This window comes from Trachinotus anak, unplaced genomic scaffold, assembly GCF_046630095.1.
Source record: "Trachinotus anak isolate AG129_WGS33_773 ecotype Australia unplaced genomic scaffold, CSIRO_AGI_Tana_v1 ptg000020l, whole genome shotgun sequence".
Taxonomy (NCBI): domain Eukaryota; kingdom Metazoa; phylum Chordata; class Actinopteri; order Carangiformes; family Carangidae; genus Trachinotus; species Trachinotus anak.
Window position 1 is genome coordinate 5,438,911 of NW_027273871.1, and position 15,295 is coordinate 5,454,205.

At 40.6% G+C, this 15,295-nt stretch overlaps 1 protein-coding gene and 1 long non-coding RNA gene across 3 annotated transcripts in view; one reads left to right on the forward strand and one right to left on the reverse strand.

Moving 5' to 3' along the window:
• The window catches only part of slco2b1 (solute carrier organic anion transporter family, member 2B1), a 43,970-nt gene that overhangs the window by 1,712 nt on the left and 26,963 nt on the right, over window positions 1-15,295 (reverse strand). For both annotated transcript variants that reach the window (XM_071505941.1, XM_071505942.1), the window contains 8 exons: window positions 15,162-15,292; window positions 10,918-11,008; window positions 10,420-10,584; window positions 10,047-10,245; window positions 9,229-9,379; window positions 6,780-6,940; window positions 2,249-2,313; window positions 1,191-1,311 (listed from right to left, as the gene is read on the reverse strand). In XM_071505941.1, coding sequence (XP_071362042.1) covers window positions 1,191-1,311; window positions 2,249-2,313; window positions 6,780-6,940; window positions 9,229-9,379; window positions 10,047-10,245; window positions 10,420-10,584; window positions 10,918-11,008; window positions 15,162-15,292 — 1,084 coding nt within the window. The remainder of the gene's footprint in view (window positions 1-1,190; window positions 1,312-2,248; window positions 2,314-6,779; window positions 6,941-9,228; window positions 9,380-10,046; window positions 10,246-10,419; window positions 10,585-10,917; window positions 11,009-15,161; window positions 15,293-15,295) is intronic.
• On the forward strand, window positions 1,935-5,523 carry LOC139637330 (uncharacterized). The gene is made up of 3 exons (XR_011694584.1): window positions 1,935-2,521; window positions 3,263-3,411; window positions 3,582-5,523. It is a non-coding gene; the product is annotated as an uncharacterized lncRNA (long non-coding RNA).

The following is a 15,295-nucleotide window of genomic DNA, read 5'->3' on the forward strand; positions in this document are numbered from 1 at the left end:
GATGGGATTAAGTCCAGGACCTTATCATTCTGATGTGCTGAATGAGGTCTGAGGATATATACTGAATTTCATAAATATATTACAATGTTGTCGATTATGTTTGCATCCATTGGCATCGTTGGTACTCCTCCTACCTGGTTTAAATCATATCTATCTGGACTCACTCAGTTTGTTCAGTTAAAAAATTTCAGATCACAGTCTTGCCCAGTCATTAGCGGTGCTCCTTAGGGTTCTGTCTAAGCCCCCCTTTTATTTATCATCTACCTTTTGCCTCTCAGACACATTTTTAGGTAGTTAGATATTTAGTTCCACTGTTACGCTGATGACACCCAGCTCTACATGTCAATCAAGCTGAATTCCCTTCCAGCCTCTCCCCTCTCTGATCCTCTGGAAATTAAATCCTGGTTGTTCTTCAACTTTCTCAAACTCCTTGTTGGTACCAAAACTATTGACAGTTTCTGTCTAGTTACTGACAATGTAAAAGTTTCTCCTTCACCCCAGGTTAACAGCTTACGTATCCTTGAGAGCCTGAGCTGCACAGAACAGACCTGTCTTACAGGGAACATGTTGATTTGTCAAAAACAGGTATAACTAATAACATTAATAAAGGCCTTTGTGAAGTTTGGTCTGTTGAGAGAGGTGAAAGAAAAATATTGAAGCAACGCATTACCCATGGCATATTTGCCTCTGGGCCATTTATCAGAACATTTCAGATGTTCAGAGACGTCAGAATAGGTTTGATGTTTTGGACTGTTGCTTCTGTCTGGACTTTAACGTAAAAGTTATCCCCTGAAATTAACTACAGTCTTGGCCTTGACAACACTTTTCTCAGACAGTTACTCAGACTTCAGTCTTTCTGAGCTCATCATCTGTCACAACTGTGATTCCTGGCTGTTTGACAGATTTCCTCTCTAGTTCATTTCTGCTGTAAAGACGTCAGAGATGCTGTGAACTTGTTCTCACTTGTCGTTAATTTATTTTCTTCGCAAAACATGTTGTACATGCCTTCAGAACCTCCTGCAGGTTAAACTGGGGCCAATAAAACAATTTAAGGTCTGACATATACCTAATATCTAGAGAATATTGTCTTAGATTTGGGCCAAAATGACATAATACCAGTATATAGTGACTCATGGTCCATCTGGTGGACTGTTAACAGTTACAGTTGAATCCGTCTCAGAGGGACTCACCTCTGTCTGAAGCGGTCCAGGTTGTAGTATTGACAGGATGTCTGCTTGCCGCACTTTTTGCCCCACAGGATGCAGGTGGTGTCAATGACACTGCCATACAACACCGGGCCGGGCATGAACGCTGCACAGACACAGGTGACATGGATGAAAGGTAAAGAAATGGAGAGAGCCACTGCATCCAAAAAAAAAAAAAAAAATCTGTCAAGGAGCAGGAAGTTTAATGGTCATAATCTGAAATTTCAGTGGTTTACAAAAGGAAACACCAACATCTTGTTGGTGGCGAGATCCTAGAATCATCCTCTGGTATCCACAAGAGGTTTGATTGTAATCTGTTCAGTAAATGATCAGATCAACATATTCTGGGTTTGCTTCAATAGCCAAATTAAACTTCATGTCTACAGAGAATCAGCCTGGAAGTATGGCAGTGGTTTTCATCTGTAACTCTGTAGGTGTGTTTCATTTACATTTCAACAAACTTATCAGAAGAAAAATCTGGTTCTTCAGCACAACTTATGTCTTTGTCTAAATTAGCATGATTTGTCAGTTTAATTCTTTGTACAGTCAGGAAGAGTTGTCTGGTGAGTTCACACTAAAATCTAGGTGCTTGTTCATGGGCCCAATCCCAGTGTCCACCCTCACGGGCTCACAGTCTTTGAGAAGCGTTCCTAGTACGTCAGTGAGGACTTAGTACTGTCCCACTGTCAAACCATCAAGGGCATGAGGGCTCCCTCAGACATGCTGGGCACTTGCAGCCTTTTAACCTCAATTACTCACCAGGTGACATCCATTAAGTCGTTGAGGATTCAGGTTTGTGGGGGGACACTGGGATTGGGCCATAGTAATGGCATGCATACAATGAAGATGACTGCACATTAAGCCTTGAGAAAGACCAGGTGTGGATGAAACATGGGTCATCATAAAACGACTGCAGCTGTTATCCTTAAACATTGCACTGATTCAGACCAACAGGTATGAGATCAGTGAATAAACTGCAGCTTTCAGCAGGGCTTCAACTACACACCTCCTGTACCTTGCTCAACTTGCTGAGGGAAACTCACCGAGCACTCTGAACAGCATGTATTGAACCCCCACTGCAAAAGATTTGTCCTCTGTGGGCACCGTCCTGCAGCAGAGACACAGAGACACAAACAGACACAGTCACGGTGATGATAACGATGATTGATTCAGTGTTTCTTCTCTGTGGGAACGTGCACTCAGATGCCCTCTGTGTGTGTTTGTGTTTTGGTTTGCAGACGTGCTGAGACAGGGGTGAGCAGCAGGAATGCTGGTGGTTGATGGGTAACAACAGCAGCTGCTGTGAAAATATTAAGGTGAGGGGATAAGAAGAGGGAGCAAAGAGACCGTGAGAGGTGGGAGAGACAGGTGCCTACCTACAGGTGCTCTGAAAACAACAGGAAGTCAGTTACTGATTTGATCTCTCACTAACACAATTAGAGATGAAGTTTTTTAAAACACACCTAGTGATTTCACCTACAGCAGTTTATGTCAAAAATACTCCCTGTCTGAGTCATAACTCAGTCACATCTGAGCACACACACATTTTGCTGATTCAGTGTGAATTACTTTTAATGAGGACATCATTATCTCTGATGTCAATCACAGATCAATATAATTATAAATCAGCTTAGAATTCATAGGAAAAAAAAGCTCTTTATAACTGCAGAACCTCCCTGAGAACCATCATGTTTTTATCTGCTCTCAGTCCATCTGTCTCCACTTTAGCCCAACATAAAAACATCTAACAAGTGGTCTTTTGATCTCTTTTTCTATTGTATAATTTGAAAATGCACTTTAAAAGATGAGAGTAGAAACCCACCTAAAGTAAGAGACTTTGATAACTATTGAACTGTTGAAGTTACGGTGCCACAACATACCAACATAAAGTACAAAGTTAATTCAGAGTAAAATGTTTTTTAAAGGGGCTACAAACAAGTTTTTTCTGTCGCCGAACGTGTTGTTTTGTTGGGAGTAGTTGGTGGAGGTTGTTGCTTGACAAGCACTTCAGCCATCATTGTGTTTATAAGACAAGTTACTATAATTCGTCCTCTTAGACTGGGGCTATGGTGAGTCACTATGGGAAAGTGAGGGAACCGGCCGTTGCCAGCTGGTTATCGGCTAACTTCAGTAGAAGAAAAGACATGATAGAGACGAAGAAGAGAATGAAGTTTGATCCTGAACTCACAACGTTTCTTCTAGACTGGTAAGTAAACAGCTGTTAATGCTAACGTGAAAGCTCCTTTAAGTAAGACAAGAGTTTTTTCTCCTGTTGAGAAACTTTTGAAACGTCCCATCACAAATTCTGTCTGTTCCTGAGAGAAAAGTCGTAATAAAACCTGGTAAATGCCTCAAAATCTCTTAAATTACCTGCAGGTGCTGGAACACACTGAGAACTCCACGTCCTCACTGAGCTCACAAATTGTGACAGACAACCCTCACACAAGCCTTTCTTCAGCCAAAGGAAAAGTTATATAACTGCCCCACTTTCCGATCCCTGCCCTAAAGATTTTCATAAGATCCCAAATATGTCCCTGTAATATTCTCCTGAAACTGATTCACCACCATTTGTTCTAATGTTTTGCAGCTGTGAGCAGCTCCTCAGTAGTTTTAGTTTTTTAGCAGGAATGGAGATTTTGTGAGAACTGAATCTGGTCACTTTTTCAAGAGTTTCGACTCTGCTTTAGAAGTAGAAGTGTGTTGGTGGGTCACAGCTAAACTGAAGCTGAGGAGGAAGAGGAGAGGATGGAAACAGTGAAATATGGAAGCTGCATTTTAAAGCTTAAACAGACAATCATCTGTTGGTAAGAAGTGGGGGACCTTCACTAGAGGCCCTCCACAGGGCTGGGCTCTAAAATGCCCAGATTCGTTAAGATCAAGCGTTAACGAATCTCTTATCAACCACTTTATCTCTTCTGAATATGGTTTATTGGAAAAGGTCGATATAGAAAACAGTCAGGAAACATTAGCAGCTTCTTATTTATTTCTTCCTTTGGTTAAACTGACATCATCAGATTATATCAGCTGTAGCTAATTAATGTTAATTAACGTGAAACTTGAGTCTGTTGGTTGATGAGCTCTCTCTGAAAACCGCTGACTGGACTCTGCCTTAACTGCCTGAACCACAAACTTTATCTATAGTTTTAGTTTCTGACAAATTATGGAAGTGATGGAATCTGATGAACCAGTTATGAAATGTGTCACACTGACGATGACTGTGAATCAGTGGAAACAGACACAAGATGCCAGCAGAGACGACTCATCAGCTGACAGAGCTCTACAGTGTGTAGTTTCAGTCTGACAAACACTGAGTTTATTTACACTGGTGTGTGTTTTTCTAAACCACGTCCAGTCGGTTGAATTTGCTGCGAGTGGACTTTAATCCCTGCGGTTGAGGTGAAGTATCTCTGTGGAACCATCAGAGTGACAGAATAGAAAAACGTGTTTCTGAGCAGTGAATCCAACAGGTCCAACCCATACAACCACACAGGTCGTTTTTTTTCAACCCTCTTATAAGACCCAGAGGAGCTCCTCCTGAAATAGCGCCCCCTACAGCAGCAGGCGCACTGGACCTTGGTAGTCATGGTTACAATAATAAACACAAGGACCTTACCAAGAGCGCCGCACCAACCTTTGTCGCCATGGATACTATAATAACCATCATGGCTTGGTTAGGTTTAGGAAAAGGTGATGATTGGGGTTAAAATACGTACTTCCTCAACATTAAACAATCTTTGTTGTCATGGTTACAATAATTACAATGAACAGTCATGGATAACATAAACAACATAAATAGCTATTTTCACATGGGAAATTCCTCGTGAGGTGGACTTTCACACTCTATAAACTACGTCACCGCACTTTTTCCTTTGCTCCTGTCATCATTACTACAGCCACTAGATGTCGCCTAGCAACAAAATCTAACTATGGGTCATAACAACCTGCTGACAGACAACCTATGGGCTCGTTTTTTTACAGGACAGTCTTGGAAAATCATTACATTCTCTGGAGGAAATATAGACTGACGAGGCTGATTTCTATAACAGGCTGTTTATCTACAGCTATAAAAGTTTTTATTAATGATGTCAGATCTCATTTATTCAGAGGCCAAAGGTCTTTAGTGTCACAGTTTGGAGCTACTTCTTTGGTAACTGAGGTCAGTAGTTTGAAAACAGACTGTGTGTTCTCTGTGTTCTGTGAGTTCTGGGTGAAGTGGAGAGTTGTGATCATGAGGATTAAATTTTACCCAAAATGACAGGACAAAACTCTGAAAATATGCCAGTGCTCAGATCATTATAAGCTGGGACTGCATGTTTAAGCCGCATTAAAACAATTCTAAAAACACTCAAACACAACGTCTTCACTTTGTCATTATGTGTCATTATGGTTTAAATCAACTGTACATTTATTCATTTTCAAATTAAAGCCAACAATGAAGTGTGCAGAAAGTGAAGGGGTGTGAACACTTTCTGAAGTCACTGTATGTATTGTTCATGCAAATGTGGTATTTACTGTATGTGCCTGTGTCTTTGGATGCTCACATTGTGGTCTGTGTCATTTCTTGCTGACTTTGTGTTGCAGATGTGGGTCACAGCAGATCATTGATCAACATTTTACTATTTATTGTTATTGTTATTGTTGCTGCTCCAGGTGCATGTGCTTTAACTACTTGATATACACTCAAACCCCTTTTCCACTGGTCAGGAAAACCCACTAAGAGCCACTAACATTGGTCTTTTGCTGGCAATGGAAAAGACTACAAGCTGCATTCGCATCCGGGTCGCATGACTCTGTAGTAGACGGGGGTTTTTATTGGCTCCGGCTCAGATCAGCATTGATGTAAACACAACACCTGGGTTAACCCGCTCATTTTTGCCCTTTTTTGGTCTTTTGGGGCATAAAACACTATAAACAGATCAGTCACCTGCCCAGCTCGGTGCTGTTAAACAACAAACAGGGCAGTTACACTATACTCCAGGATGAAAGGATAGAGCTGCAGCCCCGAAATAAGTTTTAATATATAACACCATCAGCACTCTCAGAATTTCACACGGAGATGCTCTGAAAACTGTATGTAATGACGTCCCAGCAGTTGTTCGTGTGTCCTCAGTGTGAACACAAAGGCAAACTCGTCTGGCAGTGTAAAAGGTGTTAATCACCTTTTAGTGGGTTCACTTGCTGTTTAAAAAACCCACTTATAACTGATAATTTTGTTGTAAAGAGACTATTAGACAGTTCAGTCCACTGGTTCCCAACCTCAGCGTTGGCGCCCTACAAAGGGTCACCAGATTTAAGTTGGATTTTTTTCCACCTTTACCTCAAACAGTTATTTCAGTTAAACCATTTGAGACATTTACAGAGGATATCACTTGTTTGTAGAACTGATAACAACTCATAAGTCATTTAAAGTAAAGTATTTCGAATTGTACTTCAGTACAGTACTTATATAAATGTACTGAGTTACAGGGTACAGATGCAGTCCAACTGATCTGAACTGCTGCTTTTTAACCGAAATATCTGAGACTTGATGTTTACAGATCACACTATGTCAGTTTTAGTGTCATGTTTTCATACCTGAGAATCATCATGTACGATGGGGTCTGGGAGAAGGAGGCAACGAAACTGGTGAGACCCAGCAGAACCATGAAGGGGCGGAGGAGGTGGGCACACCCACTGCCGCAGGTCCCAGGAGAGGCGTAGCCTAGTTCACCGACACACCGACACTCAGTGTAGTTCTGCAGAAACAAACACACTGTCAGGACACAGGCTGAGGTAACGGCCTCTACTGGCTGCAGTCCTGCAGTGCCGGTGATAGTACTAACTTTTTCAACATAGTTACACATTGCTTAAACAACATTATGGACAGCAATAAGATTATACAGTAAAAAATAAAACAAGGGAAATGACGTGAAAATAATAAATGAATAAATTGTCCTTGACGTATAAAATAATACAAGTCAGTTAAAGTCCAGTTTAAAAAGAAGCACTTTTAGTTGACGTTTAAAAGAAAGTAGAAAAGTTTCATAGAATCTTCTTTTTTTCATATGCCAAACACTCCCTGTTTTCAGGTATTTAAATATGAGGATTTTATGCTTTTCATGGTCCTATATGACAGTAAACTGAACTGGTGTTGGGTTGTTGACCAAAACAGACCAAACAAGCAAAAGTCATGCAAAGCTCTGAGAAATTATGTTTTTTGTTTTTATTTTCTGACATTTATTGACAACTGATTTATTGCTTCATTGAAAAAAATCTGTAGATTGATAAAAAATGAAAGTGATTGTCAGCTGCAGTTCTAGAATCTACTACAATAACCAATACGGAAAAGGAGAAAAACTCCAGGAAATAAGTACAAGTTTAGAGGACTTTAGTTTACATGAGCTCTGCTACATCTGAACACTACCTACAGGTCGTGCTTTAAGGTACTGCAGGTATTTATAAAAATACTTATCAGCATAATTTGTTTTTCCTTTCCTCTAAAATACCCAGTTACAGTTCCTGAAATACCCTGTATTTCCTTGTTCCCCATTGTCTTGTATTATTCCAATGCACCTACATTTATGTATCAGTAAAACCAGTCAGTGACATATTGGGACCTGACTCATACAACAGACTTCCCTCTATAAACAGTTTTGTCTCTTTTCTATTTGAAAATAAATGATCATTTACCCTCCAGCTGGATATCGGTGAAGTGATGACAGTAATGTCCCTCTGAACCTGTTTTGCAGGAATTCTATTTAAACTAACTCAGCTCACAGTTAGAGGATGAGTTTGTTTAATCGACTCACTTCCCTTATCCTTCTGAATCTACTCCAACTCAGTTCTGGGATTTTTTATGTTTCCTGGCAAGCCATGTGGAGACTGGACATCTTACTTTCAGTTGGAGAAAGCAGAGACTGAGTAAACATCAGTCGTCAGTCACTTCTTGTGAATTCTTTTGTATTTGTAATGATGTGATTATTGAATAGTGTCATAATAATGTTGCTCTACAAAAACGCCCTTAGTTTAGGAGAAAAGTTTTAGATCAGTCAAAAAAAAAAAAAATTTGGCCAGAGATGCTGCAAACATCTGGACATTATATCGCTTTCTGCACATCTGGCCAGTCACTCAAAATCCAATTTCAACTTTAAATTTCACGTTTATAAATATATAATTGCTACAAACCTAAACATGGAAATGAAAACTCCACTGACCTTTAATAATATATAATATTTTCTTATGCCTGCCCATGCCATAATGATAATGAAGGCTACAGCCAATGATTATTTTCATAATTAATTAATTTACTACATTAGTATTGAGGCTAAGAAAGGCAAGAACAACAGTGAGTACTAACATGGAACCATTAAATGTTTGGTATTTTGATATGAAAAATGACTTTAATTATTCATTGAATATCAATTTAGTTTCTCATTATTTTTTTTCCAATAGACTGATTGTTAGAACTTTGAATGTATCTGACAGTGTAGTGACATTTCATTTTCACGTTCAGATTGGCAAACAATGTGCAATATAAAATCAAAAAAGAGAAACTGAACTTTTACATCTGCATTATTTATAATGAAAATGAAATGGAGTGGGATAAAGTTAGGGTTTCACTCTCTGTGTAAGAGATTGTTACACAGAGAGTTTTATCTGATAAATCGTGTGTTGATAAATAAAGTTGGCATCTACATTAGTTTCCCTGTGTGTACTAATTAAGTCTGCCTTTATTAAGGACCTCTTCCACAGAAATCAATGTAGGAGGAAAAGCAAAAGGAGTGCAAGAGGCCGTGAGATGGAGAGAGAACAGATAACAGTTACATCTGAAAGAGCCAAAGCAGAACAGAGGATGAACAGTCTCTGTGCCTGCAGCTTGGAAGGAAACAAATACAGAGCTGATTGGTTCTCTGTTACTGCACAAGAACATCAACTTGAATTCATGGCATGAAATAGTAGAAAGCTAGTAGAAAGAGAAAAGGTCTGAAATTGTGATAAGAGAATGCTTTGTTTTGAGGAGTTCAGAGTAAAATAAAACTCTTACTATGAGTTTGTGGTTCTGTGTGTCTATGTACATCTCTACAGTGGTGCAGCCGGCATGACAGGGAGACCTGAACTCCATCCCGTTTGAACCACAGACCGGGTTAAAAGCCTCTTGTGGACACCGACAGCTGGAACTGCATGACAACTCGGAGCTGAAAAAAAATTCATGCACACGTTTTAAATAGTCTGTAGGTGTGAAGCATTTCAAAGTAGAGAAATTAGTTCTAACTGCCAAAATGTGAAGGTATTAGCAATGAGAATGGCTTAAAAAAAACAGCATCAGTAAATTTAGTTCCCTATTAATTTCAGTTAGTAATAAAATGGGTCAATAATGAGATTAATTCTCTGTCAATGCTGACAGATTCCCTGTGAGCAGTGAATCAATTGAAATCAGTTCCCTATCATAGAAATAATTCCCTGTTATTGGTAAAATTAACTCTCTGTAAGTATTACTATAGACCAACTATAGCTATAACTTTACCGTTTAAAGCACACATTTAAATAATAAAAATAATGATGGCTGATAAATTGTGCACAGTAGAATCCAGCCCATGGAAAGAGAAGTGGAGAGAAGACCTGATCAGACTCAGTCTTAATGCCCCCTGCCCTCTGTGCCAGTTCGTCTTTGATCCTTGTGACAAGTGTACCAGGATTTCCTAGTTTGTCCAGTGTCTTTTGCATCATTAGTTTTTTTTACCTCAGGTTTGTCTTACCCTCTGGATTTGTTTACCTTCTTCTGTCTGCCTGTGTACCAAACATTTTTGCATGTAAAAACTTTTGGAACCTGTTTTGTCTTGAGTCATGGTTTTGAGTCCTTGCCTTGTGTCACCGGGAGGAAAGACCCCAGCGATATTCTGGGTGGAGCAGCCAATGAGCAGCAGTGGCATGGCAGAGAACATGCAGAGCAGGATGGCAACAGTGCACAACTTGCTGGCACCACTGACTGAAAGATTCAGTCTCCGCATCAGAACTCCACCCAGGACGGTGCCCAGCACTGCCAGCGGGATACCAACTCCCCCTGAAAGAAGGAAATCAAGAAGACAGATGCTCATTTGATCCAAACTGTCTGTTAGCTTAGCATGACTTCAGCTTTAATCAATTCAACTTTAACTGCTGTAGCACATATGGTAACGCATATGATAAATACATGCTCATTCCAGGGGATGAATCCCACAGACCCTTGTGGACTCACCTATCATCATGGTGGAAAAGGAGACAGTCTGGTTGAACTGTCTCTCAATGAACTTGGCCATAAATGTGGCGAGGCCGGCCAGCAGTGCTGCGAGGTTTACCTGCGCCAGAACCACCAGCAGGTAGATGGGGCTCTGTAGCGTCCGCAGGGCGATACGAGGGAAACCTGAAGTAAAGTGGTGAACAATAAGGCTGATTAGGTTTTACCCATAAAAGGTCAGTTCACCCAAATTACTTGCACTACAATGTAGACAGACAAGTAGTTTTGGTTTATTAAGACACTGCTTTTTCAGAAATGATTTCCCTGCTACAGTGGACAATCTACAGATCCATACAGATACGTTACACTGAAGACGTGACCCAGTGAAAAACTCCTGCTTTGATGCTAACAGTGACAAAAAAACTCTTGCGTAGTCATAGTGACCCTTGTTCAGTGTCGATGCCCTTCAGTTGCCTCTGCTGCAGCTTCATCAGACAGTCAGCAGAAGAAGACTCTTACTTTTGAGGAACTGAAGGAGGGAGAGTTCCTGGAGCGGGTTTGTCTGCTGTTGCTTACTGTCCGGTCTGGACTCGACATCGTCTGTGGCGTCCTGGACAAATATGGAAACAGAAAATCACAGGCTGGACTTTTTTTTCACTGCAGGCTTCAAGACCCCTCAGTCTGCAGCTGCTGGGGCCCTGCATGTTTGAGAAGTTTATAATCAAGAGTATAAGACACCCTGGATAAACATCCTGATGAATGTCTTCTGAACACCATGTGAGGACTGTGTTGTGTGGCTTATGTCATGAACTGTTGAAGGTGCAGACACTCAACATGTATATATGTATTAGTGGTGTGATCTGGAAACAGAAAGTTACTCATGCAACAAGGATTTATTTAGTCTACAATACTGAAGTACTATCAGACTTGTTTGTTGCCTTGCATTTAAACTGTGACTTATTTGGACAAATGTGGGAGTTGACTGTTGAGGTGAAGCTCTTGGTTTATGAGTAGAAAGTTAAGGTCTTCTTGGCAGCATGCTTAAGGTCTTTTTGTGTAGCTCTACTGAAACATAATATTTTGTCCACTTGTTTGCAGCAGATTAACATATCATCATCTTTTAAGATGATATGTCGAACAGCTGTTCATGTGGAGTGGTGTCCGTGTCCATCTGATGAATCTAAGCTCAGTGTTCTCTCTCTTGTAGCTCTGTGTTTGGTCTCCAGCAACTCCTGAGGGAAATATCTGCTTGCTACTCTGTGATACCCTTTTTACACCAAAATTAGCAGGCACAAGCGGGTTTTTTAAACAGGGGTAAACAAAAAAAGGCAATTGACTCCTTTTGTTTGGAATGGACACGCACAACTGCAGGGAACAATGTTATTATATACAGCCACAGAGCACACACACAGGTGAGAAAGAGTGAGCTGTTAGCTGTCATGCAGCCTCTCATCACCAGGGTTGCAGCTCTTGTCAGCATCAGAGCCTCCATGTGAGACCTTTCATTTGGTGATTGTGTGTTTTTGAAACTTATTTCAGGCCTGCAGCTCCCTCTTTCATTCACGAGTGCAGTGTGGTGGGTGAACAGCAGGTGTCAAGTGTTTTTACAGATGTCACAGCAGGAAAAGGGGTGAAATTAGCAATTTCACCCGGGTGCTGTGTTTAAATAAATGCCGATCGGAGCTGGAGCCGATAAATACCTAATATCTACTATAGTCATATGACTCATTTGTGAATGCTGATTACACAATTTAACATTCCCAACAAAAACCAGATGTTAGTGGGTCTTAAGGGTTTTTACCAGTGGAAAAGGGGCTTAACTGTCTGTCTGCAGTTTTATGCTGAACAGGTAGTGGACAGTGGGTTTTCACAGCTGGTTCTCTGAAAACTGCTGCATGCCGAGCTGAAACCCACTATAAAGCTCCATAAAGGTCTGTACATTGTTATTGTAAAAATGTTGACTATCTCTGCTTTAAAGAAGACCATTTACATCAGGGTTAAAACCTCCTTCTGCAGATGTCCCCGTTCTCACTGTGAGAAACAAGCTGCTTAGTATCACTTGTCAAATGCTGTGAGAGCTTGTTGGGTGGCCTCGTTGCTAAGTAAAACTCCTGACGTTCGCCTCACTGCACCCTTCAGTGGTTGTTGAGGCTTCCAGGATGTGACTCAAAATGCATTTTGTGAAGTGCAGACGATAAGTCATACGATGGTTTGTGTTACTTAAATCCAGTGATGCTATGCTGAGTTCAGCGCAGAGAAATCTGCTTCAGCTCATGGAGGTGATTGGCTCTGCCACTTTAACTGCAAATGTTTTTCAAAGAAATGAAGCGATTGGTGCCAGGAGGTTGCGCAACACTGATCTGATACGGCTCCCTGGGTTGAAAAAAACACCCACACATATGCTCACAGCAGTCAAAGTCCACAGCCTTAATGAACCTCAGGTTAACTTTAGCTTTAAATTACTACTCATGAGAGTTTGAGATTTACACAGGTTAATTTAACACTTTGAGGCAGCATATAGCACAGTACAAGGTTTTGTTAAATGACAGAAAGTAAACCACAGTCAACCCTCTGAGACAGGAGATAGTGGGAAGGAAATGTTTGGAATTTGGAGAGTCTGTGCTTATGTTACAGAAAGACTGATACCAAAACTCTGTCCGTGGATCTACAGTCAAGTGCTGTCTGCAAATTTGAGAATTACATGAACTCAGCAGCTGTAAGATCAAACAGTCAGAATACAGCAACACAAAACATTCACAAAAAAATCCTGCAATTTTTTAGGTGCATTATGTCAAGATCACAACTTCTCTATCTCCTTATGTGGAGATCTGGTGGCGACAGCCATCTTTTAGATCCTGTTTCTGGAGATCAGCCAAACAACAAGTCAAACAGTGTTTTATGGTGAATCACATGACTCTGACCTACTGAAACTCCCAAATTGTTCTTGTGAGGTGAGAGGTTTGTATCAAATATCTGATGCTGAAATGGGAAAGTGGTGAGATCTGGACACAGTTTGCTGCTCCATCACTAAGGGAGTCATATTTAGTGGAATTTAGTTGAGCAATCACTGGATAAGTCGCCTCATTTAGTAGATAAATCATGTGCGGAGTTGAACTTTCTCTTTGTTCTGGGGACTGAGCCAAAACACACCCAAGCAGTCAGCTCTTAGAGCTCACTGAGATGTGAGTTCAGTTTAGGAACTTGTTTCAGATTTTTTTATCTCAATTAAAGGTCCCATATTTTATACTTTTATACTTTTTTATTTGAAATGTTGATATCCATAAGAAGATGTATTTGTGGTTCTAAGAACCAAAAACCATCTCAATGTAGTTTTAAATCTCAGCAACAGGTCAGTGAAGCAATCAGAAGAGAGGTTTTGAGCCTCTCTTCTGATTGGCTGACTGTTTTCTAAAAATATATCAGATTTCAGGTAAACGCTCAGAGAAACCAAATCCGGGGTGGATGGTGGGTCCAGGTGAGCGGGACTGAGAGCGATGACTGCTTTGTTGTGACATCACAAAGTTCCAGATTAAACCATTAATGACCCTTGGGGCAAAAATCAGCTGTGGGCCGCCGCTGACCCCCTGCTTTTGGTAGATCAGAATTTATTTGGGAACATGCACACACTCACAAATTTTAACACAGGACCCCTGTCACATGTCACATGTCACATGGACAATACAGGTAATGATACAGGAACTGCCTTGCTAAACAAACAAACAAACAACCAAACGTGGGGTCTCTGGGGGCCCCAGGATGTTTCCTCCTTTGCCCTGCTGTCTTCACATGTGTCCTCTTACACTTCCTTCTTGCACAAATATTTGCATGATTAATGTATATATATTATATGTATAATATTATATATATTCTTTGATGTCCTACATATTTCTTGTCAGTTTCTCTTGAGTCTCTGAACTTATCCTCCTGAGGAACAATGAAAACATATTTTATGAGATCTATCCGAGCACTGTCTGTCACTGTGTGTGATTTGATGCAAGCTCAAACCTAAAATTAAATGTTTTGATATTAAAATGAAAACTCAATTTCCTTTGTGATGTTGATTCTGTTTTTGCCTGCATGTCAGTGAAAGACATTTTTAAACCAGCCAAAATTCTCTTGCTCAAACAACAGTAAACCTCCGTCTCCTGCACTGATCATTATCATAACATAGGGTGTGTTTGTTTGAATTAAGCAACAAACCCATAAACACATCAGGAAGAAACCAGAAACAGTCTTGTGGATTACACTGCTGAGAGTTACCACAGATTCTGGTTTCCTAACTACAAATATACTTCATGGCCACATCTAAGTCGTAATTACGTCTGACAAACTCAGACATCTTTGACCTGGTGCTTTAAAGTAAAGAAGCCAGGAAGCCAAACAAACATGAAAACCACACATCAGCAACAGTCTGTTCTAACTAAATCCACATTTAATGCAGTGCCATATGTAATGGTCCTTTTACATTCATCTGTTTCAAATCTATATTTATAAACCTCACACAATGAACTCTGCAGTTATAAAACCTTCTTAAGCTGTTCAGTAATTTGCCTGTTGATCCATCCATCTCACATGTCATGAGAACATGACTCATGGCAAACAAATTGAATACATGATGAGCAGCTTTCAGTCAGTGCAGTGGGTTCATGGTAAATGTTCCCATCTAACTTATATATGTGTGTGACATAATGTGTGTTTTCATCTGATCATGCAGCGAGCTACCACAGCAGCTCCACTAAGGGCTTTTTCTGCTCCCATCTCACCTCTTTGGGCATGTCTCTGGGGAAGAAGAAGTAAGGCAGCGCAGTGAGGAAGAGGAGGCAGGAGGCCACCAGGAAGCCGAGCCACCAGGCTCCCACCCAGCGCAGGTCTTTGGAGTCCAGCTCGATCTTGTCTG